The 25,056-nt window shown below is 40.4% G+C and overlaps 6 protein-coding genes across 6 annotated transcripts; 4 read left to right on the top strand and 2 right to left on the bottom strand.

Annotated features, from left to right (window-relative positions):
- Window positions 1–270: 270 nt before the first annotated feature.
- On the top strand, window positions 271–4,453 carry ankrd29 (ankyrin repeat domain 29; the record flags this gene model as incomplete). Its single annotated transcript, XM_084549035.1, is given in 11 exon segments — window positions 271–297; window positions 498–608; window positions 901–999; window positions 1,880–1,978; window positions 2,216–2,314; window positions 2,706–2,804; window positions 2,929–3,027; window positions 3,321–3,416; window positions 3,944–4,042; window positions 4,131–4,202; window positions 4,204–4,453. Coding segments are annotated over 11 exon segments (948 nt in total). The 3' UTR covers window positions 4,252–4,453.
- A 445-nt stretch (window positions 4,454–4,898) lies between these two features.
- Window positions 4,899–9,845, top strand: LOC311490662 (vacuolar protein sorting-associated protein 4B-like). Its single transcript, XM_084548273.1, has 11 exons — window positions 4,899–5,088; window positions 6,420–6,531; window positions 6,865–7,009; window positions 7,539–7,597; window positions 7,680–7,799; window positions 7,887–8,043; window positions 8,143–8,291; window positions 8,590–8,671; window positions 8,792–9,011; window positions 9,475–9,615; window positions 9,708–9,845. Exons 1-11 carry the CDS (start codon window positions 5,068–5,070, stop codon window positions 9,807–9,809), a joined length of 1,308 nt encoding a protein of 435 aa, XP_084404399.1. The 5' UTR covers window positions 4,899–5,067; the 3' UTR covers window positions 9,810–9,845.
- Window positions 9,846–12,923: 3,078 nt separating this feature from the next.
- plekhb2 (pleckstrin homology domain containing, family B (evectins) member 2) lies at window positions 12,924–15,876 on the bottom strand. The gene is made up of 8 exons (XM_084548275.1): window positions 15,750–15,876; window positions 14,971–15,016; window positions 14,694–14,846; window positions 14,481–14,583; window positions 14,331–14,370; window positions 13,831–13,914; window positions 13,389–13,503; window positions 12,924–13,074 (listed from the first exon to the last, which is right to left on the bottom strand). The coding sequence occupies exons 2-8, from the start codon at window positions 15,005–15,007 to the stop codon at window positions 12,938–12,940; spliced, it is 669 nt and encodes a 222-aa protein (XP_084404401.1). The 5' UTR covers window positions 15,008–15,016; window positions 15,750–15,876; the 3' UTR covers window positions 12,924–12,937.
- Window positions 15,877–15,988: 112 nt separating this feature from the next.
- ing5a (inhibitor of growth family, member 5a) lies at window positions 15,989–20,738 on the top strand. Its single transcript, XM_084548274.1, has 9 exons — window positions 15,989–16,078; window positions 16,508–16,692; window positions 17,673–17,744; window positions 18,362–18,528; window positions 18,719–18,830; window positions 18,909–19,008; window positions 19,113–19,248; window positions 19,337–19,398; window positions 19,538–20,738. Exons 2-9 carry the CDS (start codon window positions 16,656–16,658, stop codon window positions 19,575–19,577), a joined length of 726 nt encoding a protein of 241 aa, XP_084404400.1. The 5' UTR covers window positions 15,989–16,078; window positions 16,508–16,655; the 3' UTR covers window positions 19,578–20,738.
- Window positions 20,739–20,889: 151 nt separating this feature from the next.
- Window positions 20,890–22,064, bottom strand: cep19 (centrosomal protein 19). The gene is made up of 2 exons (XM_084548277.1): window positions 21,831–22,064; window positions 20,890–21,308 (listed from the first exon to the last, which is right to left on the bottom strand). The coding sequence occupies exons 1-2, from the start codon at window positions 21,958–21,960 to the stop codon at window positions 20,962–20,964; spliced, it is 477 nt and encodes a 158-aa protein (XP_084404403.1). The 5' UTR covers window positions 21,961–22,064; the 3' UTR covers window positions 20,890–20,961.
- Window positions 22,065–22,230: 166 nt separating this feature from the next.
- pigx (phosphatidylinositol glycan anchor biosynthesis, class X) lies at window positions 22,231–24,956 on the top strand. The gene is made up of 6 exons (XM_084549169.1): window positions 22,231–22,534; window positions 22,827–22,914; window positions 22,993–23,128; window positions 23,223–23,436; window positions 23,840–23,940; window positions 24,054–24,956. The coding sequence occupies exons 1-6, from the start codon at window positions 22,471–22,473 to the stop codon at window positions 24,189–24,191; spliced, it is 741 nt and encodes a 246-aa protein (XP_084405295.1). The 5' UTR covers window positions 22,231–22,470; the 3' UTR covers window positions 24,192–24,956.
- The last annotated feature ends 100 nt before the right edge of the window (window positions 24,957–25,056 follow it).

Genomic DNA, 25,056 nt, shown 5'->3' with positions numbered 1-25,056 from the left:
CATACAGTCTGGCTCTGAGGGTGCATGCGTCTGGGTGGATGTAATGGGGGTATCAAATTACCTGTGGTCCTTTCATATACACACACCTGTGCATGTGAGGGGGTTTATGCATGTGTACTACTAATATCGTTGGGACGATTCATTTTAGAAACACTGTGGAGACTTCCCTTTCTTTTGGGGGCACATGCAAGTCCCCACACTTCATCAATAGGCCTAAATCATGTTAGGTTCAAGGTGTGGTTTAAAGTCAGTGCTAGACAAATGGTAACTATGGCCGGTTCTTTATGCAGTGATGGGGTATGCACTAGTGTTTAGTAATTGATCACTTTTGGCTGCTGGCTCCTCTGTCATCCATGGGTAGACACATGACCCAGTGAACCCCTACACTTACACTGACACCTGGACACACTCTCCTGTTGTTATTGTCTGCTCTCAGTGTGTGTTATGTCATAATGGTGGTTTCAGGCCAGTGTTTGTTGTGTGTATTTACCCTCCAGAAGGAAACACCCCTGGCTAATGCTGTGTTTTGGGCAGCGAGGAAGGGGAACTTGGCTCTGCTTCAGCTGCTGCTCAACAGCGGGCGTGTGGACGCGGACTGCAGAGACAGTGTACGGACGCTGCATGTCCTGGCTGCTCAGCTGCACGCTTTAACCATAACCCACCTGTGGTAGGGACACAGAGAGCCTCAAGCTTTACCTCTGTGGTGCATGCGTTTGTGTGGACCATCACAATTTCACATCCGTTTTATGCCTTTTGTTATCATCATAAAGGTGGAAGGTTTTCATTTTTAGAGATCTGGAGAATTTGGCAGAGTCATCATCACATTTAAAACTCTTTTCAGCAAGTCACCCCCATAATCCAATCAGTCTTCATATTTGTTATTGGCCTGTTATTTTTCAGTATGGAACGACAGCGCTGATGGTGGCGTCGTACAGCGGCCATTATGAGTGCGTCAAAGAGCTTATCATGCAAGGAGCCGACATCAACTACCAGAGAGAGGTATGCTGGGAAAATTTACCTAAAGACTTTACTGAACTGCATCTGGAGTCCAGCAGAGACTCCAGGAAATAGTCTGGCCCACAACCTATATAATTGCAGTTTTTGCAGTTTTGTTTTTGTGTGAAATATTGAGCTTTAGAGATGCTGATAGAAAAAAAATGTGTTTTACCTACAATACAGACAATATCAGTCAAGCTATTTTTCCATCCTACGTGCTAAGCTACGCTAATCAGCTGCCTGCTACTGTTGTTGACTGTACGTAGCCAGGAAATAGTCTGGCTTAGACATTAGATATAGTGTGTGAAAAAGTGAGCTTTTGTGGTGCTAATTGGTGGATTTGTCTAACCTGCAGCCTGCGCAATGCTAACTTATAGCAACATTTTGTGCTAAGATAAGCTAAAGCTGGCTAGGGCTGCCATTGGAGACTCCAGGAAGTGGCTGCTGCCAGCTTAAAATAATATGGCACAAACAAACAACTGTTCTATTTTTGTCCCGAGGGAAGATATCTATCTATTGGCTATAGCTGTATAGGTTTGAGCTAAAACAAAGTTTACTGGACTTATGACTGTAGCTGTATATTTAGCATACAGATACAAGAGAGGCATCTTTTTTTTTCTCATTCAGTTGTCTGAAAACAAATAAGCAGATTTCACAAATAGTATGTAATGTTAGTTTTATGTTTGAACAGTAGATTAGCTGTAAGAAAACATTATATATGTCATTATGTTGATGTTTAAAATGAGTCATGGACTCTTATTTATTCTGTTCCTTGTTTCAAATATGTCCACGCATGAAAGGTTGTAGTCAACATTAGGTTAATGTTCATTGTGGTAAACGTCAGTCAGTATTTTTCTTTTTTCTTTTTCATCATTCCTTCCAGACAGGTTCAACCGCCCTTTTCTTCGCCTCCCAGCAGGGACACCATGACATTGTGAAGCTCCTCTTTGAATTTGGTGCCTCCACTGAATTCCAGACAAAGGTATGCTGCAATGCACAGTGATGTGTATCACAGCTTTTGTAATGTGGGGTGTGATAGGGAATGCTGCGATGCTATCATCTCAGACATCGCAATGCATCAAGGGGAGATAATGAGACAATGATACGCAAAGTATGCTGCTGTTTTTTTACACTCATAGGGACAGTCCGCTGTTTTTATTACGCCTGCTGCTTGGAAAAACTTAATGTGCTTGTGTGCCCTTGTGTGTTTTTATGGCAGGACGGCGGCACAGCTCTCACTGTTGCCTCTCAGTATGGTCACTCCAAGGTGGTGGACACCCTGCTGAAGAATGGAGCCAACGTTCACGACAAGCTAACTGTGAGGCCCTTTGCTTTCACGTCAGCCTGACGTTAAGCCTGTCTTCTTTCATTGTCACCACCCCCTCACGGTCATGTTTAAACCCTCCTCATCTGTCAGGGACATGATGTTTAGTTACACACATTGTGCCAGTAGTTGGAATCCGGCCTCTCAGGTTTCTGCAGGCTGCTGAGTCAGACGTGAGTCACATTGAGCAGGATTAGTCCTAAGGCCGGGGAAAACAGCCTTACTGCAGAAAAGTGTATTTATAAATAGTACGAACATATGAATGTTTCATTAATAGACTTTTTCGTGTAATTGGAAGCATTTCAAACTTGTTTTTTTAGATATATAAGAACCACACAACAGTATTACCCTGTGTTTGAGGTGATTCTTATATTCTTATACTCAGGATGGTGCTACCCCTCTGTTCCTCGCTGCCCAAGAGGGTCATGTGACTGTCATTCGTCAGCTGCTGTCATCTGGTGCCAAGGTTAACCAACCAAGGGAGGTAATGTCCTCGCCCATCTCTTCCTCTTCCGCACACGACCTGCATAACTCTCCTCTTCTTTGTCACCTGCTCCCTCTTATGCTCTTTCTCTGTGCAACCCCGTTCTCATCCATTGGTTCTCCAGGATGGCACTGCCCCCCTGTGGATGGCAGCTCAGATGGGACACAGTGAGGTGGTGAAGGTGCTACTCTTACGCGGTGCAGATCGGGATGCTGACAGACAAGTATATTGATCTTTTAAGACCAATAAAGTGCACTGAAGTGTAAGTAAAGGGGTTGTTTAGTGACAACGAAGCAGCCTATTTGAAATGGGAGTGGAAATCATAACATCACTTTAGGAGGCTGCCATCATAACCACAGAAACATTTTATCCTCAAATAGAAAAAATCGTTTGGTACCTAAGCACGTGTCGACAATTGTATTCACACTCCTGCTGATAAAGACCATGTCATGTAGCTGGACTTAGACAGGAGGTACGTTAAATAATCATGTGCTTTATCTGCTGTCTGCTTTCAAGGATGGTTCAACAGCGTTATTCAAAGCTGCTTTTAAAGGACACAACAGCGTCATTGAGGAACTCCTGAAGTTTTCTCCTTCGCTTGGCCTTCTCAAGGTAAAACACGTTGCAATAGATGTTGTCCATTTTGGGGAGTATGCTCATCTGCTGTCTTGCCAGGGGTTAGATGAGACTCTTGTGTCAATAAACAGCTTGAACGCATTACAGCGTGTTACTTATTGACATTTAGATGTGGTGTTTTGTGGATTTTGCTAGCTTTTGATGTGGCCAGGCTAAGAGTTTGCTCCTGTTTCCAGCATTTGTTTTGAGCTCAGCTATTCGGCTTCTGGCTCCAGGTTATCTGGAATGTACTATTCTATTGATATAGTAGGTCTGATAGCAAGCTGAAACAAAGGCAACTGGACTTGAGTTTCGTGAAGATGCTTCGCCACACATCCAAGTTGCTTCTTCTTTTCTAAAGTTTCTCTAAAAGTCCAGTTGCCCTTATTTTAGCTTCTTTTTGGATACACTCTTCTACTCTAACACCTGGCAAGAAACATATTATATTTATTTACCAAAATGTCAGCATATTTTCTTGAAACAGTTAAAGCGAAAGTAGTTTCACGTTTATACTTTGTTTCTAGAACGGCTCTACTGCCCTTCATGCTGCTGTTATGGGTGGCAATCTCCAAAGTGTTTTGCTGCTGCTTGGGGCCAACGCAGACCCTACACTACCAAATAAGGTGAGGCACTGAGAGCTGAAAGGTGTTATAACAAACAGATAGAATTTGAGTAGACTATACCTCAGTATTTCTCACGCATGTTTTTCAGAATAATGAACTCCCAGCGGATCTTACAAAGAGCGATCGCATCCTAAAGGTACTACATCCAAAAATCTTAAACGGACACAGTTGATGACAACCCAGACTCCTGCCTACGTATCTGCCTGTGACACACACTGAGGATGAGTGGGAAAAACAGCGTCAAATACTCAATTACAACATGTTCTGTACACGATGCTTGCTTTTGATTGCGGCTGCAATGAAGCTGTCATATGCTGAACAAGCCTGGACTAAGTATAGAGTATAGAGAACACAAAATGCATTAGTCTGCCATGTGCATCATCATCTCCTTTACGCTGTTCTTCCACGATATATGCATTTATTTTGTTTACCCCGGGTGTTGTAATATTTCTAGATATTTTGCACACTATTTATTTGCCTTTTTAATAAATGTAATAAAGTGTAATTTTCTTTATTAAATGCAGGAGTGTCCATGTGCATGTTTGTTGTGGTAAATTTTATTTTGAAGAAATTAGGTTTTGCAGTGGGAAAAATATTCAGTCACTTGATATAACATGTTATAGTAATACGTACTAGCGGTCAGTATTAATGTACACTTGTAACTCATCTGTACTGTGATTAAGGGTGTTTTAGTTTTTATTTAATTTTGGTTTACCTGATTAGAAATATTGACCTCTATTAAGTTACCTTGACTGATTATGTAATTTTCTAAAGCATGAGCGAAACATCCTCTCACCACAGCTGTTAAAGCCAATAATAACTACGTCATGTCACGTGACCATCGCGGAAGTGACAGTCGAGATTTTGTTGATGCGGAAGAGAGACAAACCTTTGGGATGTTTTGCTTTTAAAGTTGTTCGACAATTAAACATATGTAGCAGGAAACCGGGAAAAGAAGGTAGTAAACGGGTTTACAGTTTTATCTAAATATAGTTGCTGGAGTTTGACCGACATAACAACAGCTAATGGCGGGCGGAAATTTACAGGTGAGTCCCAGACTTTTACTAATCGAGCTACCTGCTTATAGCGTGTCAACACGAGAGTCTTTGTACTAAACAAGACAAAAGTCAAAATCATTGGGTTATTTTTAAATGGTTGCTTTAGCTATAGAAGTACTCTGATTTAAGCATCTTTGTCTTAAAACGAAAGGACAATGATAATAATGATTAACACGGCCTTATTAATGGTGGTTAAACCATTACGTTTTCTTTATGGATCAGCTTGAGTTAAAATATGTAAAATAAAACAACTTTTTCTCTGTGTTTAGCCTTCGTAGTGATAGAAACTATTGAGGTATGTTTACCCAAACACTTCCGTAAATGTTTCGATATATTTTACTTGAGTATTGTCATTTTTTGCTGCTTAATACGTCGACCTAATTATTTGAGTGGTAATGTTTTACGAGCTCTTGGCATTTAGTGAAATTATCAGTTTTTCAAAATAAATAAATATATATATATATATATATATAAATATGGGAGACAAAGTCCCACATATGAATACAGATTGATCATGTTTATCGTGATCCTATGAAAGATGGTTGTGAACCACTGTACTAGTTATATAGATGTCATAATAGAATCATGTATAATGGAACATGTAATAACTGCAATCAGCCACAGGGGGGCACTGCAGATTGACTACTTGTACTTTAAATTCTTTGACTCATACTCACTTGCCACTTAATTAGGTACACTAGTGAAACGCGTCATAATATAACCGTCCCGCACTAAATCTTAATCTTAATGTTTAGTTGATGTTAAAACGGCGTGGTAATTCAACTGTATAATTATTTTGACGGATGTAGTTTGTGGTTCTGTTAAACTGGATTGATCTAAACACAGAAGTGTTTCTGTTATTTAGCCTACACCAGTGACTAGAATGGGGTTGTCAAAATAATAGAAACATATGCCAGTTCAACATACTACAGTCCACAGCCTCCAAAATGAAAACACAGTTCAATCAACAGCTCTCTTTTATTTATGTGACGCGTTATAAACTAATACTGAATTCCATAACCGTCGTGAAGCTAAGGTTTTATTAGAATACACCTCATGAACTGGAGAGTGAGTGTATATTGTGCTGACAGTACTGAAAGGCAGGACCTTTACAGGTGGCTTCAAATTTCTTTTTAGGCATCCATGAACTTAAAGCTTTTCATTAATAGCTTTACTATAACTAGTAACAAGGATTTATCACAACACAAAATAATAATCAAACCAAGATATGAAATGTTACTTTAACAAGAATGAATAACCCCATTAATTATTGGAAAGTTGAAGCCTTAATTCTTCTCTTTCATGTCATTTGTCCTCAGAAAGCTATAGATCTGGCCAGCAAAGCTGCAGAGGAAGACAAAGCCAAAAACTACGAAGAGGCCCTCAGATGTTATCAGCATGCAGTGCAATACTTCCTTCATGTGGTCAAGTGTGAGGAATCTGATTTACAGAACTTATCTAATCATCTACCCATGGGCCGACTGGGCCTTTCTGTGTGGAGTTTGCATGTTCTCCCTGTGTCTGTGTGGGTTCTCTCCGGGTACTCCGGCTTCCTCCCACTGTCCAAAGACATGCTCATTAGGTTAACTGGTGATTCTAAATTGGCCGTAGGTGTGCATGTGAGTGTGAATGGTTGTCTGTCTCTCTGTGTTAGCCCCCACCCCACCCCTCACAGGACAAGCGGTTACAGAAGATGAATGAATGAATGAATCTACCCACGTGCACCTTCTTTTAAACTCCCTTTGTGTGTTGCTGCTGCTGCAGATGAGGCCCAGGGCGATCGAGCGAAGCAGAGCATCAGGGCCAAGTGCGCCGACTACCTGGACAGAGCCGAGAAGCTGAAGGAATATTTGAAGAAGAAGGAGCAGAGTCCCCCGGCCAAACCTGTCAAAGAGTCCGGTGGCAAAGAGTGAGACTGATCAATAACTATGTGGAATGAGTCATTGTACCTGTGTTTGTTGTTGTATCTGCCAGACTCACTGTTTGAGCTCTGCTTCACAGGTTGAATAACTTCCTAATTTAGAACTATGAAATAGTTATATTAATACTAAGAACCTAAGTTATTTATGTTTATTATGTTGGGATTATAAGTAGTGTATAATACATGCATAATTATGTTTTTATTAGTGGTAAAGTTAGACCTTACCTTAAAGTTAGACTGCCTCATTTTGGATTTGATGTTTTTGCATATTAAGGGCCCTAAAAAGCTGGGGTCTGTTTTCGTGGCAGTACAGCAATTAATGCAAGCAGCGCCTCATCAGTTGAACTTCTATTTTTAAGATTCAATATATTCAAGCAAGTGTTGCTTGATAGGTTACACCTGTTAGTGTTATGGGAAGTGTTTCCTTGAAAGTTTACAAGTTGGACAGTGTCACTATTTTCATTGTGCCCCATTTTGCATCAAATGTAAATCAGTGACAGTGACGGTTTTATTTTAGCAGTGACAGTGAAGAAGGGGACGACCCAGAGAAGAAGAAGTTCCAAAATCAACTTTCAGGTGAGCGACACTAACATAATTTAATGGTATTTCAAAAATATTAAATACTCCGGTCTAGAAATTGTTCATGCCTCTCTTACAGGTGCCATTGTTATGGAAAAGCCAAACATTAAGTGGGACGATGTAGCTGGCCTGGAGGGAGCCAAAGAAGCCTTAAAAGAAGCCGTTATCTTACCCATCAAATTCCCACATCTGTTCACAGGTACAGAAAACAAGAGCCAGAGTTAATGAAGTGTATCTGTTGTGGATATGTGCGCAGTTTTTAAAAATGCTATACGTCTTTGTGTAGGAAAGCGAACACCTTGGAGGGGGATCCTTCTGTTCGGCCCTCCAGGAACAGGGAAATCCTACCTGGCAAAGGCGGTGGCCACTGAAGCCAACAACTCCACCTTCTTCTCCATCTCCTCCTCTGACCTTGTGTCCAAGTGGTTGGGAGAAAGTGAAAAGTGAGGTTCTTTGCGTGATCATAAAGCTTTAAATATAAGAAAACGACTACCAAAAAAAACCCAAACACCTGTTGTCTTTGCTTCTCTGCCTGTCCCTAGGTTGGTGAAGAACCTGTTCACTTTAGCCAGAGAACACAAGCCATCGATCATCTTCATTGACGAGATTGACTCCCTCTGCGGTTCCAGGAGCGAGAACGAGAGTGAAGCCGCTCGCAGAATCAAGACAGAGTTCCTCGTGCAGATGCAGGGTGAGTGAAAGGAGATACATGGGAATCTGAGCTAAGAGCTAGAAGGTGGTGTTTTGTTAGAAAGGGTAAGAAATGCTCCTCAGAGGCTGTGACTAACAGTTTCCATTACTAATTAATCTGCCTGAAATTTTGTCAGAAAACAGTAAAAATTGCAACAATAGATGTTCAGCCTTAAAGATGTTCAGTTTACTGTGAGATATGACAAAAAAGGCTGCAAACGGTCACAGTGAAGAAACTGGAACCATACAATCAAATATCAATCAAACCACTAATTGCTGATGCTCCTTTCTCCCCTAAGGTGTTGGAAATGATAATGAAGGAATCCTGGTCCTGGGAGCAACAAATATACCGTGGACACTGGACTCGGCCATCAGAAGAAGGTTAGCTTAATTTACTCACCTCATCACCATCCCACGCGGGTTTTCATCCAGTTTGCGATGGGTAACTATCAGGATTTAAGGGGTTAAATGCTCCATAATGGCTAATTGTTTGTGTCATAGGTTTGAAAAGCGAATCTACATTCCTCTGCCGGAGGAGCACGCCCGCTCCTCCATGTTCAAGCTTCACCTGGGATCCACCCAAAACAGCCTGACGGAAGCGGACTTCATTACTCTGGGCAAAAAGACAGACGGCTACTCTGGGGCAGACATCAGTATAATCGTCAGGGATGCCCTCATGCAGCCTGTCAGGAAGGTTCAGTCGGCCACTCACTTCAAAAAGGTGAAATCACAGTAACTGCACTGCTTTGAGAAGTTCAAATTTCTAAACCAGAATATATTGTTTCAGAATAAGACTGTCATATCTAAAATGAGTCCATTTACCTTACTTACCTTTACATGCTAATACATTATTTACATGACATTTCTCTAGAAATACATTTTTTGGTTTCTTAACCCACAACTTTACAGGTTAACACTGTCATTTTTTAGGGTTAGGGTCCCATGAACCCACTGTACACCACCTGCTCAGCATCCAACAGCAGTCAGACACAATTAGCAGCTAGCTGGTGAACATGTTGGAGCATTTAGCAGCTCAAGAGACAAATATTTGCCTCATGAGTTGGTAGAGACAAAAAAACAGAGCTCTAAACTAGTTCCACCCAAACTGGGAGTCAGCGATTAGTCGGATTAGTGTTTCTAGTAACTGTGTCCTTACTTCTGTCCCTCCACAATCATTCATTCAGGTTCGGGGGTCATCATGGAACAATCCCGACGTTGTGGTGGAAGACCTGCTGACTCCGTGCTCACCTGGGGATCCCAACGCCATAGCTATGACGTGGATGGAGGTTCTTGGGGAGAAACTTCTAGAGCCAGTCGTGTCCATGGTGAGAAAAGACAGAAGTCATTGATGTATGAGTATCAGTGATGTATCACTGATAAACACAGTGACAGTATCTCTTTTATATTCTCTGTACAGGCTGACATGCTGAGGTCACTCACAAACACCAAGCCCACGGTGAATGAGCAGGACTTGGAGAAGCTAACGAAGTTTACTGAAGATTTTGGACAAGAGGGCTAGTAATACTCACACTCTACTCTAATACAGGACTGGAACTGTTTTCACTTTCGGTTATGCTTTTTATTATTCAATCAATCTTTATGCCTAGTAAATGAAGCCAAAGTTCTGAATTAAATCACTTTTTCCATCAGCAAAGTAATCACTTAATCAACTGTTACAACACTAATTATCTATTACCCATCAAGGCTCGTGTTTACATCAATATTTTGAAGGGTTTTTGTTGTGTTTGTCTTGTATTGCTTTAATTTCACATCTCAAACCAAAGTGATAATAGTCTTTCTTTTAATTAAATGTCGCTCATGATGGCTGCTTTGACTACATATCTTTTACCACTCAATTTGAAGGTCTAACCAGTGGAAGTAAATTAGCTACTGTAACCATGACCCCTTGCCTACCTTCTGATTAGTTGGTGTAGCACCAACCAATCAGAAGGCAGATAAGGGGTCTAAGGCAGCTTAAGCTGTTCTTAACATGAGTGGCTTTATAAATGGGAGAATATACTATAAAACACTCTTTTGAACATGTCAATAGGTTATCACTAGTGGTGTAAAAAAAAAAAAAGGGGGTCTTCTGGTTCTGCTGAGTTAAATGAAACTGTACAAGAATGCCTTTGAAACCTTTTCAAGTTGTGATATGCTTCCCAAAGAGTTATAGTACCTAAGCACATTTTTCATCTTGTCAAATTGCTTTGGACATCTTGCTGTGGTTTAGTTGTAGTTCTGAACTCTCTCAGCTGTAGCAGTCTGTCATGCTCTGAGTTATTTATAGAGATGTGTTCACCTGTGTTGCCTTTGGGTTTGAAATATATTCAAGATTTTCTTTTGGAGTTTGCAGACGTTACATGAATGCACTTTCCTTGTATCATACTCAATATGTTCTGTGAACAAGTCTCAGGGTTAAATAAACAAAACAAAGCACCAAACAACAGGAGTTATTATTAACTTGGTGAATATATTTAATTGTTAAAATACATTATATTTTTATTTTTCAATGGAGGGTATAATCATCATGTATTTAGTACATTTGGTGAGAGAAATAGAGTAGGTTTCATTTTAACATCAACGATAAATTTAAGACAAAAATGACATCAATGTTACGATGCTCACAAAGCTAAAATCCTTTTACATCTCTTAGTTAATATGATTAATATAGGAAGTAGCTCTATTTGATAAGCACACCAAAATGTTTTCCATTGAGCAGAACTTGTAATTTTGAATATGGCCATAACTAAAATGCTGAAGAGACTTAAACTAAGACATCAGTTCAGAACACACTTCAAATGAAATGTTTGGTTCAAAAGCTGCCAATGAAAAGAGAGACCCAAAACAATGCATGCCAACATGTGAGGAGAGGAGTGATGTCCCTTTTCACTTTGTGTAAATGCCAGTGTTTCTCCATACAGAGACTTATTTAACCCTAAAGACAATATCATTAAACCAGATTTCACCAAATGGACCCCTCACAATGCTACAATGAAATTATTGCTTTGTTTGTGCACACATCTCAGGAAGCCTCCACCATGAATAACCTGAGGAGCCAAAGAAACACTGCATATTCACAACCAACCCAGACAGAGTAAAATAACTAAACGTACAGTACATTGATATTAACACAAAACTTGTAAAAAAAAAAAAAAAAAGTTTGATTTTAAATATAATTTGCAAATGCAAAGGACTACTGTGCTCCATGAAACAACTTTAATGAGAGCACCTGAAGTGTGCACAAAAGGATTATCATCTTTCTTTCAGTTCAGTAACTTTTAGAAGTGTGTTGTGGTCGTTATATTTTCGGTTAAGAACGTTCACATTCAAACAACACAAAAGGGGTGGGAATCAGCAACACAGGGCTTTTACGAAAGTGCTAATAGTATATAACAGTTTGAACTGAATTACTCACAATATGTTTAATATATTGTTCGTATACACTGATTATCCTCAACATTAAAACCACCAACAGGTGAAGTAAATAACACTGATCATGTCGAACAATGCAATGTTCTGTTGGGAGGCGTTGGGTCCTGCCAGTCATATGGACGGTACTTTAACACAACACCTACCTAAACATTATCGCAGATCAGGTACAATCCTTTCATGGTAATGTATTCTCTAGTGGCAGAGAATCCTTTCAGTGGTTTGAGGAATACAACAACGAGCTCAAGGTATTAACTTAGCCTCCTCATGTTTTCCTCACATCTTAATCCAGTCAAATATATTTGGAGTGTGCTGGACCATTCATGGAGGCCCCACCACATAACTTACAGGACTTAAAGGATCTGCCGCTAACATCTCGGTGCAAGATACCACAGCACACCTTCAGATGTCTAAGGGGGCCGATGCCTTGATGGGTTAATGTCTTGGTGCCAAAAGGGTGAAACTACACAATATTATGCAAGTGGTTATAATGTTATGATTGATCGATGTAATAAACTGATCAGCCACAACATTAACACAACTGACAGGTGAGGTGAATAACTTTGATCATTATTAAACATTACAACGTAATGCTCTGCTGTAAAACCTTTGGTCCTGGCAGTCATGTGGCTATTACTTAGACATGTACCACCACCTAAATGTTGTTGCTGACCAGGAACCGCCATTCAATAACAACGCTACTCACAGATAGCAGCAGCTATCTCCAGTATGACGATGCGGCCTGCCACACCACAAAAACTGCTGAGGAACAACTAAAAAAAAAAAAAAAATGGTAAAAATAAACCAAGGTGTTTATCCTGCCTGAAAACTACATAGATACCTGGAACAAGTCCAATCCACAGAGGCCCCTCTCCTCAACCCATAGACCCAATGACTCCCATTACCAACATCCTGGTGCCAGACACCAGACACCACAGGACACCCTTACAATGGTCCAATGAGTCAGACTTCTTCTACACAATAGAGACCTACACAATACTAGGCAGGTGGTTTTAATGTTGTGCCAGATCAGTGTATATACACTGTATACATATATATATAAATATATGGAGAGAAAGAAAGTGAGTAATTCACTGACCATCACAATCATGCTTCATAGATGTAGCCCAGCAGACACATTTCATTCAACTCATGTGATGGCACAGAGAAGATAGGCTGTGAATACAGGGGAGCTGTGTGCTAATAAACAGTCGCCAACTAGAAGACAGAGAAGAGAGAGCCGAGTGCCAGACCAGTTGCTGCTCCAGCGAGCATGCCCAAAGCCACATCTCCTCCGTCGTCGCGCTGGCGCTCTCGGATGATAACGTGGTTCACTCCGGGAGCAGCGTACCCACCTACAAAGCAGGGGTAAGTTCGATTATAAAATTGTAACTTACTCAAAAGAATAAATTCTGCTTCTTCTCACATAAGACTCCAGTCACAACCTAAGCCTACTGGATGGGCTGCCATGACATTTGATATAACTAAAAGCTTTTGTGTGACTAAGTATTTATCTAGTGGCAAAATACTTGCAAATCAGCTAATGCTAGCACACTGATAAGCTAAACTAAGACATGGCTGATATGTAGCATTTATCTCAAAGTGTAGTTCACAGATCTGCCAGTACAGATGTACACTCTAAGTCTAGAATAATATGCAGTTGTTTTACCTGGGTACTGATAGGGATAAGCAACAGCATAGGGCTGCCCATCAGCAGAGTATACAATCTGTGTGGCATGTGGCGGAGGTGCAACATAGTCTCCGTATGGGCCTGGAGCATACACCTGGTGAGAAGTCAGAGAGAAAAAAAATTATTGAAATGATGGCCAGAACTAGCCTTCATAATAAAAGTCATATGACTTATATAGATATGTCCATGACTACACCAGTAGAGGGCAGCAGGCTCCAGCTTTCTTTGCTGTTGTAGCAGTATTCCCTTTTTTTGTTTTTTTTTAGCGAGATCCTTGGTTTTCAATTGGGGTTATGTCAAACCTAGCCTGTCCAAAAACTTTAACGTACCATCATGTTGTAAAATACTGCCACATTCTTAAATACATCAATGCTAAAAAGCAATTTCATATGTGTATGTGTCTACTGTTTATGCCTCGTACCTGTGGGGGAGCATATTCCGAGTAAGGCGGAGGAGCCGACGCCATCACTTCTTGTGCAAAGCCGATCTGAGGAGTAGCGACCACCTAAAAATATTGAACAACATAAAATAGGCCAATTAAACTCGCCAGCGACTTTACAACTGAGCTACATGACATTAAGACAAAATTGAAATGGCAGCAAAAACACCCAATATTACTCCGACAAAGACAGTACCCTCTACTGTACAGATGTTAACCTGATATGATAATATGAGAACTGTCTGATACACAGGAACGATTCACAATAATATCATTAATCTCTTATCTTGTGTTCTAAGCCCGTTTGAAATCATCAAAATAAAATGTCCCAGCAGTTAGTGTTCAGTTTTAGGCAGAGCTTGTTTAGATAGAAACAGATTGATTTGACAATGCTGATTTGGGCTGCCCCAACAATAACTTCCAACACTTAATTTGGTAAACAACGCAAAACCCCAATGACTTTTAAATGTAGAAAATCTCACCGTATTAATTCTGGCATCCTGGAGTGCCATGGTCCATGCCCTGCAACAAAAAGAGGAAATCATTTTGAAAGCACAAACACAGAATATGAGAACTAATATGACACATAATTCATCATGTGCTATAATGACTCAGCATGTGTGCACTCTTACAGAGCATCATCTGCACTGTCTGCACACAGGCTGATGACCCGTCCATCTCTGCACACTATCTGGAGCAAGGAATCACGCTTCTTCCCCTCCGGTGGGTTCAGGTCTGAAAAGAACAATGCGGCGGGACAAAAAGAAAGGTGACACATTTAAAATAGGAGTCAAACTGTGGGTGATAACACTGTGAGGCTATGACATCAGCATGAACAGATGTACCCTGACATGCAGCAGAGCTGCGGATGTTGATGCACTGGACCCTCATGTGGATGTCATCCTCCATGTCACGCCGTTGTTGATCATTATAGAACACCAGCCGTCCATCCGCCCACAAGTCAAACCAGTTTCTTTTCCAGCGACGCAGTATGGTACCTTACATGCAAATATGCTGCAGTCAAGTTCTTTTTCTTTTCACAGGGTATCACAGCACCATAAACATCTGGATATTAGACGACACTTATTCATTTCTGTATTGGCAATATATAAGGGTACTCACTTTGTCGATGGAGCCAGCCACTCTTTACCATAGCCATCTTTAACACCTAAAACAATAATTTACATAGTGTCTGTTAAACAGTATCAGAGGTCAAAACTGAAGTGATCCCAAGACTGAGGACGGGGCGTGGCTTGTCCAAAACAAACCTCGTGACTGTTGGCACTAACAAGTCCATGAAGAAACTGATAGTAAAGCTATGCAAAGTAGGTACAATATTCATGCCCTTAAGATAACTGAGTTTACAGACATAAAGAACAAAATCAACATTCAAAACGTATGATTATTAACAATACATTACTTAGTCTAGGCTAAATAAGTGATAGTCCCATCTATTTCACTTTCTCTGCACTCCTTTAGTAAGTCAGATTGTTATTTCGGTTCTAGCTGAACATTAGCAGGCTAATTAAAGTGTTTCTGGGTCCACATAAACACGGGTCAGCTGGGGAGAGGTAATCCTCGTGTCTAATTAATAATACAGACTGAAATGGTGAGAACGTGTTGAATAACTTGATAGTTTAAGACCAGCAGCCCATTATTACAAACTGATTTTTGGTTGATGTTGCTAGCTGGTTGGTTTCTGATACTTTTGTTGTTGTTATTAGAAGTTAGCTAAGGGCCATCGTTTCTTTGTTAGTAGAAGTAACGCCAGCGGCCAGCGAGCTGCTCTGTTAGCGCCACTTCAGTGTCACGTTTAGCTAAAACACTACAACTTGTTCCTACATCAGATAATATCGGCACGTTGTTATTTCGTGAATGCGCGTGGTAGTTTAGTAACTTACCTCTGTGCTTCGCTGGAAAATATATCTTTCGTGCGGTGACAGCAAGTGCGGAAGTGAGGCGACGGAAGATGCCTTCCTTGGAGCGATAAAATCTTGACCGATAACCAGAGGCAGGCGACGCGGCCCGTTCACACAGCCGTTATTTCCTCGTCGACGACGCTCGCCGTTAGCCCCGCCCACAGAGCATCCTCACCAACGTCCAGTCTCTTTGGACAGGGAGGCGTTTGTTTTGCATGACGTAACCCATCAGCTGACAGCACTGGAAAGTGCTAGCAAGGGCTGCAAGGGCGCGCTTGTTAAAGCTCACCCCTTCTGTTTGGGCTCACATGGTCAGTGAGCCCTGCGTTAATTAATATCTGTAATGTCTAATAACACAGGATGGATATATGGACGAAATGTGATTTCCCCAACAGCCAAACGGCATTGTTTTGGAATTGTACATGTTATCTGTTTGGATAGACGTGTATCTGGTATACATAAAGAGAGTAAGAGATGTAGAAACTGTTATGCGCACCGTATCCGTGAAGACGACTTGGGGGAATATCCACGTTAATATGAAAAAAAAAAAAATGACTGATTTGATTTATGGGACTTGCGCGCAGTCTGAGACGACTGTTCTCGCTGCGCATGCGAGACACAAGCTCTCAGAAGAAGCAGAAAAGTTGCATCCTGTGTACGGGTTCCGAGTGTGCATGTGTGCTGGAGGGAAAACTGACACTGCCTATTTTATTTGTGATCATTGTTTCTACTCCATCCAGAGAAGCCAGTGGGTGCATGAAGAGAAAAAGTATCCCCCAGGCCAGTGACTGACGGGCAGCGCAGGAATACAAAACAAACTCAACAAGCTATCTCGCCGACAGTTTGAGAGCTAACGAGAATAACGCAGAAGCTAACAGCTAACCTGAAATGGCGACGGCAATATACTTGGAACATTACCTTGACAGTAAGTTTACAGGGACAAGGTCTGCTAGTTTTAACATTTTGAACATATTAGTCGGTTTTAGGCTCGGTTTGACTGTATCGAAGACTTTTGGCGCGGCGGATTACAGGCAGAAAGCAGCGCAGCGCGTTAGCAGGCTGTTGGGTCACTAGCTCGCTAGCTAGCCCGTTAGCATCGCGACATTGCTATCGGTGGAATAAAGTTAGATAAAGTCTCCATGTGTGGTGTTGAATTCACTCAGAAGAACATGTCATCAAGGTAGTCCGTTAACTTCCCTTGTCATGCATTTTGCAAAGTTAACCTCTTGCAGTAAGATAGCGGTTCCGATTCCTATTCTATCGTGTTACAACAACTAGCGATGGTTATATAAGTTTATTTACAGACTAAATGTCACGGTAGCATTTTTCGGTTGTTGAAGGTGGTTCATTTCGGCTTAAATTTGTATTTGCTTTAGACTAGAAGACACCATATTTGCAACCTGTTGGCAATCGCGCTTCCCGTAACCGTTTACGCGCCGGGGAGGGGGGTGTTTAAAATGTGACACTTTACTGGATGGTGGTGTTTTACTCTGGGCCGCTGCCTGCTCGTTACTGTCTGCTTTTCTAACAAATATGATGCCTACCGTGGTGTCTTTACCTAATATTACTTTGCACACAAATTCCAAAGCAGTCCACGCTCTCATATTATTGTACAATACAACTGCTCTAACGCAAAGGCTTACAAAATGTTATTGTGAATTCTTCATTGTTGTTGTTTTTTCAAGCAAACGTACTTTCCAGTTTTAAGTATGAAAATTAAATTTTACTGTGTTAACGTTAATTTAAAAAAAAATGCCTGTTCAATTTTGAAGATTTTTATGCATTGAACCATGCATTAATCAAAAAAAAAATATATATATATATTAATCATGATGCCATGATTAAGTTGGAAAATGCAGTCAAGTGTCAGAGATGAGTGTCTTCCTATTTTAATCTCCTCTTTAGGTATTGAAAACCTGCCGTGTGAGCTACAGAGGAACTTCACGTTGATGCGGGACCTGGACAATAGAACTGAAGGTGATCATTTCATCTCATAATGTAATCTTCATCCATAGACCACAAGGAATTAAAGCGTCAGAGAGCCTTGACACACCAAGCATAGGGTCAGTCGTTTTCCGGTTTGGGTCCGTCGGTGAGCATCTGTGGCCCTAGTTTTTTCAGTGTGTGCTACACCATGGGACCCTTGTCTTGATCCTTGTGACAGAAATAAAAAGAAACAAAGGGCACACACAAGGCTTTTCTTGTTTCACATCTTTATTTAATCTGAATATTCAAATACACAAATATTTTCACAACATGATAGTCTGCAATTTATAGACAGGCCAACTGATCAGGATGATTCAGGAGAGACCGGCTCTGTATGACGGTTTGTTGCTCTTCCTTGCTTCCTAGTCTCCCAGCTAATAGCTCTTCCAGTTTCCTGAAGAGTTATTTCCTTTCACACTGGCCAGCTGCCGTTGGCTGTAATCTTTGCATTGTGTTCAAATGCGACATTTCGGTCCAGACACAGGCAACATGAAGTGACGTCACAGTCTGTCTTTGTTGCCATTAGTTCTTTGTGTCCGTACCTTAACACACAAAGTATTGTGATTAGTAGTGTTTTCCAGCACTGCAATTATCTTGTTGTCTTGCAGAGAAAAAAGGAGAGATTGACAAGCTGGCTGAAGAGTATATTGTGAATGTGAAGAACTTGGCTTCGGAGCAGAGAGTGGAACACCTGCAGAAGATTCAGAATGCCTACAGCAAGTGCAAAGAGTTCAGTGACGACAAAGTCCAGCTTGCAATGCAGACGTACGAAATGGTCAGTCCAAAACAGACCCACTCATATTTGATACGTTGTCACTGTTAGATGGTTTCTATGTCATTAACGTTTTAGTGTTGCTACACTGGAATGCATTTTAAAAGCATGTGAAGTCCCACTTTATGGCAATGAATGAAGTGTTTTTCTTGTCTGCAAATTAAACTACATACCTAAAATCCTATTACCGTAGGTGGACAAACATATCCGCAGACTGGACGCAGATCTGGCACGGTTTGAGAATGAGCTAAAAGAGAAATTGGAAGTGAGCGGCTATGAAAGTGCGGAAGGAAGAGCATTGAAAAGTAAGTTGGGTAGCTGAAAGGCTGTCAGCATCAAGCACTACAAGCTGAGTTGTCTTAAATTTAAATTTTTTCCACCAGAGAGTGAATTGAGGGGGCTGAAAGAGAAGCGTGGGTCCAGGGGAAGGGGAAGGAAAGGTTCTGATGAAGAGTCTCCCAGAAAGAAAAAGATAAAAAACAGGTAGGTTCAAGCCGTCGGTTCAATCAAGCTGCAGATTTGCAAGATGTCAGATCATGGATTACCCAAAATGTACTCATTCTCTGTGTATTGTGTTGGTCCTTTAGCCCAGACTTGAGCGACGCTCTCCTGCCCATGCAGCCATCAGACGTTTTGGATATGCCAGTCGATCCGAATGAGCCGACTTACTGCCTGTGTCATCAGGTGTCATATGGAGAGATGATTGGATGCGATAATCCAGATGTAGGTTTTCACTTTTTTTTTTTTTGTGCAATTGTCTGCCCAGGTTTGTGTCGAGACCTTGACATTGTTTTTTCCTCCTTGTTCTTAGTGCCCTATTGAGTGGTTTCACTTTGCTTGTGTGGATCTCGCCACAAAACCCAAAGGAAAATGGTAAGTTTTTATGTGTTCATAGGATATAAACTGAGTTGTCAATAAATAATTTAATGGTTCATAGTACTGATGCAGATTCCCAACGATTGCCCTCTGTACCTCAACATATTTTTTTTTTTTCCACATTTCCTTCTATCAGGTTTTGCCCGAGATGCACCCAAGACCGGAAGAAAAAATGAGACTTCTTATTTTCAGAAATACTTATCAAATGTATGCATTTTTGGTGTAGTTTAATAGTGTAATATCAGTTCTTACAAGTCTCCATAAATATAGGGGATCATACAGATTTCTTTAAAGGCCTAATTCGGTTTTGGAGTTTAGATTTGTGATGAGATTTCATCCAAGACTGGCTTACAGAACCCTGAGAAAATAGACCAGACTCCAAAACCGCCACTGCAGATTTCAAGCAGGCCGAGGAGCGTCCAGTCCGAAACAGCCCACTTGGTTTACTTGGGTGCCGAAAGAAGTGGGCAACGCTTCTGCTTCCCGTCTGAACCTGGGTTTATTGTCCCTCTACTGGCGTTATATGGTCTGGGCACTAGAGTTTCAGACTTATTACCAATCGCAGTCATACGCTGTATATATTGTCATTCTTGAGAAACTCAGAAGTCCTGGATTGTGGCTTTAGTGTACTTGAATTGTCAGTTTTATAGAGAACTATTTTTAAATAAATGAACAGCCTGCTGAGAATTTACAATTTAAACACCTAAATCCTTACTGAACTGGTGATTTGTTTTAAAAGGAATTATGTGTCTGATTTTCTGTTACTACCTCTGTAGGGAATACATCAGCACTGTATAAATGACTGTAATTGATACTGGTGTAAAAAAAAAAAAAATAATGTTTTGATTAGCTTAAACCAAAATAGCCAAGCAATGTAAAACCATACTCTATTGAGCTTCAACAAAAACCTATGACACATTTGAATGTATTGTGGTACTAATGGTCAGTCAGTCAGTGTCTCTTGTCAGCCGAATGAGGTATTTAAGCACTTTGAATGAAGTTTTCCCCAGAAGAGGTTTGATAACTGCAGGCTTGGTTTTATGACATAGTTTATCTGATTTAAAGCTTTGCCATAGTTCATAACTTCAAAACTATATATGGAAAGATATATATTTTGTATAATGTAAAACAATATTTTGTGGACACATTTTTTTCCAAAGATATATTTGTTGTATTGCTTACTGGTGTACACGCAGATTTTATTTAATATGAATTTAACATTTTCTCTCATATTCAACTGTGAATATCACTCGTTTAGGTGTAAGCCACAAATAACAGAACCAAAGTCTGTATTTTGTAAAATTCTGTATTTTATAACAAATAAATATTCACTATTATTAATGCATCATTTCATTCATTTCACTTTCTCACAGAACATATAATGTGCGTTTATAATGGCATTGCCTTTGGAAAGCAACCCAACAGGTGGTGCTAAGAGTATATGTAGTGTAGATGGGCATAAAGTATTCTGAGTTAACCTCGGCTTTGTCAGATTTTCCTGTTACCTCACTGTAGTTTTGAGGCCTACTTTCTTATCTGAAAAGACGGGTGAAGAAAGTTTCAAAATCCATCATCTGACTCGTCATCCCAGCTGCACTTTTCTTGGGTGGGGTTGGAGAATTCCACTTCCAGGTCGTAAATAAAATTGGGATCATCTTTGCGCTTCCTGTTCTTCTCGAACAGCTCGTCCATTTGACCCTTCTTGCGAGCCAGCTCCTCGTCGTCCAGTTTGTTCAGGTCTTCCTCGGGGTCCAGGTGGAATGAGGCGAGGCTGTGCTCCAGGCTGAAGCCATGCATGTGGTCCCGCAGGATGATGTGAAGCTTCTCCAGCTGGCTCTGGGAAACACCCTCCAGGTAGTCCCTGTGCCGAGGGTGGTTCTTCAGCCTCTCAGCAGCCATGCTGGAGTCTGAAAGTTAGTGAGGAAGGACGACAAGGATTCAAACTGCTTTACTGCACAAGTCTACAGAGTCTGATTAACCTGCTAGATGGCCTCTATTTCTGTCCCTTATTTGACCCCCTGTTCATCACACTGTGAGCGTCATATGTCCTATTTGTTCTAATCATTTACAGTACACACAGCTTCATTTATAGTCAACTGCAAGTTTATTATTTTAGTCTGAAGCCCCAACATAGGACCTATATACTGAGCTTCTTCCAGTCCCTATCCATTCATTTACATGGGGCTTCAGTGATGAATATTCCAACTAAATTATAGTTAATAAACCTAGCACGAAATAATAAAAAGCCCAATCCAGCTGGGAAACTTGGGGCATTTTAATTTCCAACATGTGGTCAAAATGATTCAAGGGGCTGCTAGAATTCCATTGAGATTATTTAATCATTACATTTATAAGAAATAGGAGAATGCAGGGATAATATTCCTTTACTAGGCCTGAGCATGAATATCTAGCGTGTGTTTGTTTCTTACCTGAAAATTTCGAAAAGTTCCGGACAGGTATTATTCTTTTTCTCACTTTTCTGGTTTCTGTGTGTTCATAAATTAAGACTATGGAAGGAGGACTGAACTGCACTCCGCAACGCTTTGCCTCGAAACGCATCTTGTCTACATCACATGCAATAAACCCGGTTTAAACTTAACCCCACTTGGAGGTAGAAAATTGAGATATTTTAGCCATAATCATCAGTTTAAGGACAATCTATATTAAGCTATTCACAGAAGGTAGATGCTACAGGGACGGTTAAGCGTCGTCTGTGTGTTCGCTTTACGTTAGGCGGTGTCAGAGGCTTCTGTCCTCACCGAAGCCTGCATAAAATTAAAAAAAAGAAAATAATTTCATAATGTTTATTAACCAACAGTCGTTATTATCAACAGCTTGCTTTAAGTTAATTGATTTTTATTTGGTAAATGTTGTCACTTACCGACAGTAAATGCTTGTTTCTTAATTATTTTAGTCAGGCACTGACACAGCTTCCCTAGAACTACAAAAGGGCCTTTCAAAATCCTTTTCCGTAAACAGTTCAAAGAAGCGCTTCGAGTAGAAGTGAAGTGGGTGCACAGTAGCTGATTAAATAAGCTGTAAACGCGTCTCGCTTGACTTTTAATTTTGATGTATTTCAAATTGTTCTCTGTGTTGACCTGTATATCAACATGTCATTGTTTTGGAGAAAGGGGTAAGTGATATTGTTTGACAGATCACTAGCTAAAATTGTGGCATGAATAGATAGTGGGCGGAGACATCTCTAATCAGAAGTACAAACTAACATAAAACTTCAGAAATGTAAAGAACCAAATGGATGGAAAATACATTTAAAGAGCAGCTAAGTTATCCATTCATTGGTGTAACGTAATTTGAAAGGTTAAAATATTTTCATTGTCTAAAAAATCCATCACTTGAACTTAAAAATAAGTTAGTCTCTATCTGGTTTTGTGGTTTTGACCAGTTTAACCTGCACATCCTTGCAGGTGAGAATCAGGACCACTGTGCACCTTTGAAGCAGTGGCTTGAATCCTCATCAGTGTCAGTGGAGCTCAGCAAAAAAGGTTTTCACAGGTATTTGTTCATTTGTGAAAGGTCTACTGTTTCTGAAGATAACTGTGAAATCAGTGAGTGATTTCTGGTTTGTTTCAGGGAAGTGACGACCACTGTTGAGCTCAGACCTGATGTGCTCAGCGGTGTCAGAGTGTTGCTGGTCCATAGATGGCCCAGAGGTGTCTACATTGATCCATATCAAGTCGCATCCCTGAGTGATCAAAGTGATTGGCGGGTAAAGCAGACTCTACAAAAACTACTACAACTACATATTTGTTAACCAAACATACTCATGTACATTATGTATATTTGTGTTTCACCTCTGTAAGATATTACTGGATTCAGCCATTGACCTAGAGGTGCCTGCTCACAAAACATCGGGATTTGTCACCTACGTGTATCCCTCCCCTGTTGGCCCAACTCCCAGAGCGCTAAAAGTAACAATTCCAGTACATGGGCGCTACCACGAGCCGTCTTTTGCTGGAAAAACATTTACATCGGTTGATATAGAAGCTCCAGAGCTGCTGCTACGAACAGAAGAATGTAAGTGGATCAATTTTAATTTGTAGTCTAGAAGTACGTCTCTTTTTTACTCTGTACTAAAACCCACAATCCTGTAGGACAAAAACACAGCATGTTTACATGAGAAGAGTTTTCCATCCATATCTTTGACATTAATAAAAAGAGGACACAAAATCTGAAATGTTGTGGTTATATGATGTTTTTTTAAGATAGTGCTGTAATATGTTGATATGGTAAAATAGTAATTACAAGAGTAAAACAGTATTTTAAATAGTGGTTTATATTTTTATCCCTAGATGAGATGTGATTTTATCCATGTTATATATGGTTATATTATTATATATGGAACAATAACACTATAAAAGCCCTTAAAATTAATTATTACAACTGCATAATTTATTCTTAAACAATTTCTTCTCTCTAGGCACACAGCTCAACAGCTTAGAGCCACATAGTGTCATGGAGGCCCCATGCACTGTCAACAATTCCAGCACTTGTCTTTGGGTTAAAATCCAGCATCAGCAGGTAAAACCTCGTATATCTTTGTAAAACCTTAAGTGGGGAAAAAGCCTACCATTTCATAACACTTATTTTTTCCCTTTTCTTTTTTACTCAAATAAATATCTGGTGTCCTGCAGAAGCTCGGCCCCATGAGATTCCAGTTTCCAGTTGGTGACGGGTCTTTGATGACACCAGTATGCGGGGGAACTCTTCTAGTCACGATGATCTGCTGTGTGGCACTGTCCAAATACATGTGGAAGCATCGACTCATTTAAGCAGCAACGTCGCTTGTGCTAAGCGGCTCATGTACAGTACTGCCAGAAACCAAAATCATCCCCAAGGAATAGCTCAGGGCACACAGGAAGATGACGCTTCCTTATTTACTTACTGTAAAACACTTAAGGGTGGAGTCAGCCATTCTTGTGAAACGCTGTTGATATTTGAACTTAACAGTCCAACAGACACAAATGTCCCTTCAGTGCTTCATCAGAAACAGCAGGGGGTTAGCAAACTGTTGTACAGTCACACTTTCCGGCTGCTGGTTCGCTGGGAATAGTGTTATACTGATCGCTCATGTGCAGGGTATGTCAGACAACAAGAGCATGCCTATACAAATTCCTCATTTAAAATGAACACAAAGCGTATCGCATTAGCATGGCTCACTCCACCTTTAACTTAGCAAGTGTGCAGCCAACACTGTTTTAGAAAGTAACTACAAACGATATTTTCACCACCTAATAATAATAATAAATCAGTTTTATTTGTTCTGTAGTGATTGTGTCTTTAGACATTTGCCATTCTGTGTCAGCTGATTCAAGCAAAAATAGCAGGACCATAATAGCGTAGTAAGTCTGGTTGTTTGATACCCAGTGTTGCTAGTACTGCCTTTGTAAGATCCTTTATTTTGAAACTTTGCATTTGAGAGAATAACACATGAAATCAATTTAAATAAACAGATTTTTTTTAATTATCATTATTATTTATTGTGGGAGTTTGAAGAATGTTACATGATTATCAGCTACTGGACAATCAAAGCTGGATGATATGAAAAATAAACATCACTATAATAAAACTTTGAAAGTCTCTCTCTCTATATATACACTTATAACTGTGTTTTGACAAGCATATACTGTATTTAAG

This window comes from Chelon labrosus (assembly GCF_963514085.1).
Source record: "Chelon labrosus genome assembly, chromosome: 7".
Classification (NCBI taxonomy): Eukaryota; Metazoa; Chordata; class Actinopteri; order Mugiliformes; family Mugilidae; genus Chelon; species Chelon labrosus.
This window is presented reverse-complemented; position numbering and strand designations above follow the sequence as displayed.

Bases quoted from the DNA above. Each gene is read 5' to 3' on its own strand.
- LOC311490662 (XM_084548273.1), top strand. From the start codon at position 5,068: ATGGCGGGCGGAAATTTACAG. The intron at 7,800-7,886 runs GTACAGAAAACA...GTCTTTGTGTAG, and splicing joins ATTCCCACATCTGTTCACAG to GAAAGCGAACACCTTGGAGG. The intron at 8,044-8,142 runs GTGAGGTTCTTT...GCCTGTCCCTAG, and splicing joins TGGTTGGGAGAAAGTGAAAA to GTTGGTGAAGAACCTGTTCA.
- ing5a (XM_084548274.1), top strand. From the start codon at position 16,656: ATGGCGACGGCAATATACTTGGAACATTACCTTGACA. The intron at 18,529-18,718 runs GTCAGTCCAAAA...CTATTACCGTAG, and splicing joins CAATGCAGACGTACGAAATG to GTGGACAAACATATCCGCAG. The intron at 18,831-18,908 runs GTAAGTTGGGTA...TTTTTCCACCAG, and splicing joins GGAAGGAAGAGCATTGAAAA to AGAGTGAATTGAGGGGGCTG.
- pigx (XM_084549169.1), top strand. From the start codon at position 22,471: ATGTATTTCAAATTGTTCTCTGTGTTGACCTGTATATCAACATGTCAT. The intron at 23,437-23,839 runs GTAAGTGGATCA...TCTTCTCTCTAG, and splicing joins GCTGCTACGAACAGAAGAAT to GCACACAGCTCAACAGCTTA. The intron at 23,941-24,053 runs GTAAAACCTCGT...GGTGTCCTGCAG, and splicing joins TTAAAATCCAGCATCAGCAG to AAGCTCGGCCCCATGAGATT.
- plekhb2 (XM_084548275.1), bottom strand. From the start codon at position 15,007: ATGGCTATGGTAAAGAGTGGCTGGCTCCATCGACAAA. The intron at 14,584-14,693 runs GTACATCTGTTC...TGTTCTTTTCAG, and splicing joins CAGCTCTGCTGCATGTCAGG to ACCTGAACCCACCGGAGGGG. The intron at 13,915-14,330 runs GTGAGATTTTCT...CAATATTTTTAG, and splicing joins AGGATGCCAGAATTAATACG to GTGGTCGCTACTCCTCAGAT.
- cep19 (XM_084548277.1), bottom strand. From the start codon at position 21,960: ATGCGTTTCGAGGCAAAGCGTTGCGGAGTGCAGTTCAGTCCTCCTTCC. The intron at 21,309-21,830 runs GTAAGAAACAAA...ACTAACTTTCAG, and splicing joins GAACTTTTCGAAATTTTCAG to ACTCCAGCATGGCTGCTGAG.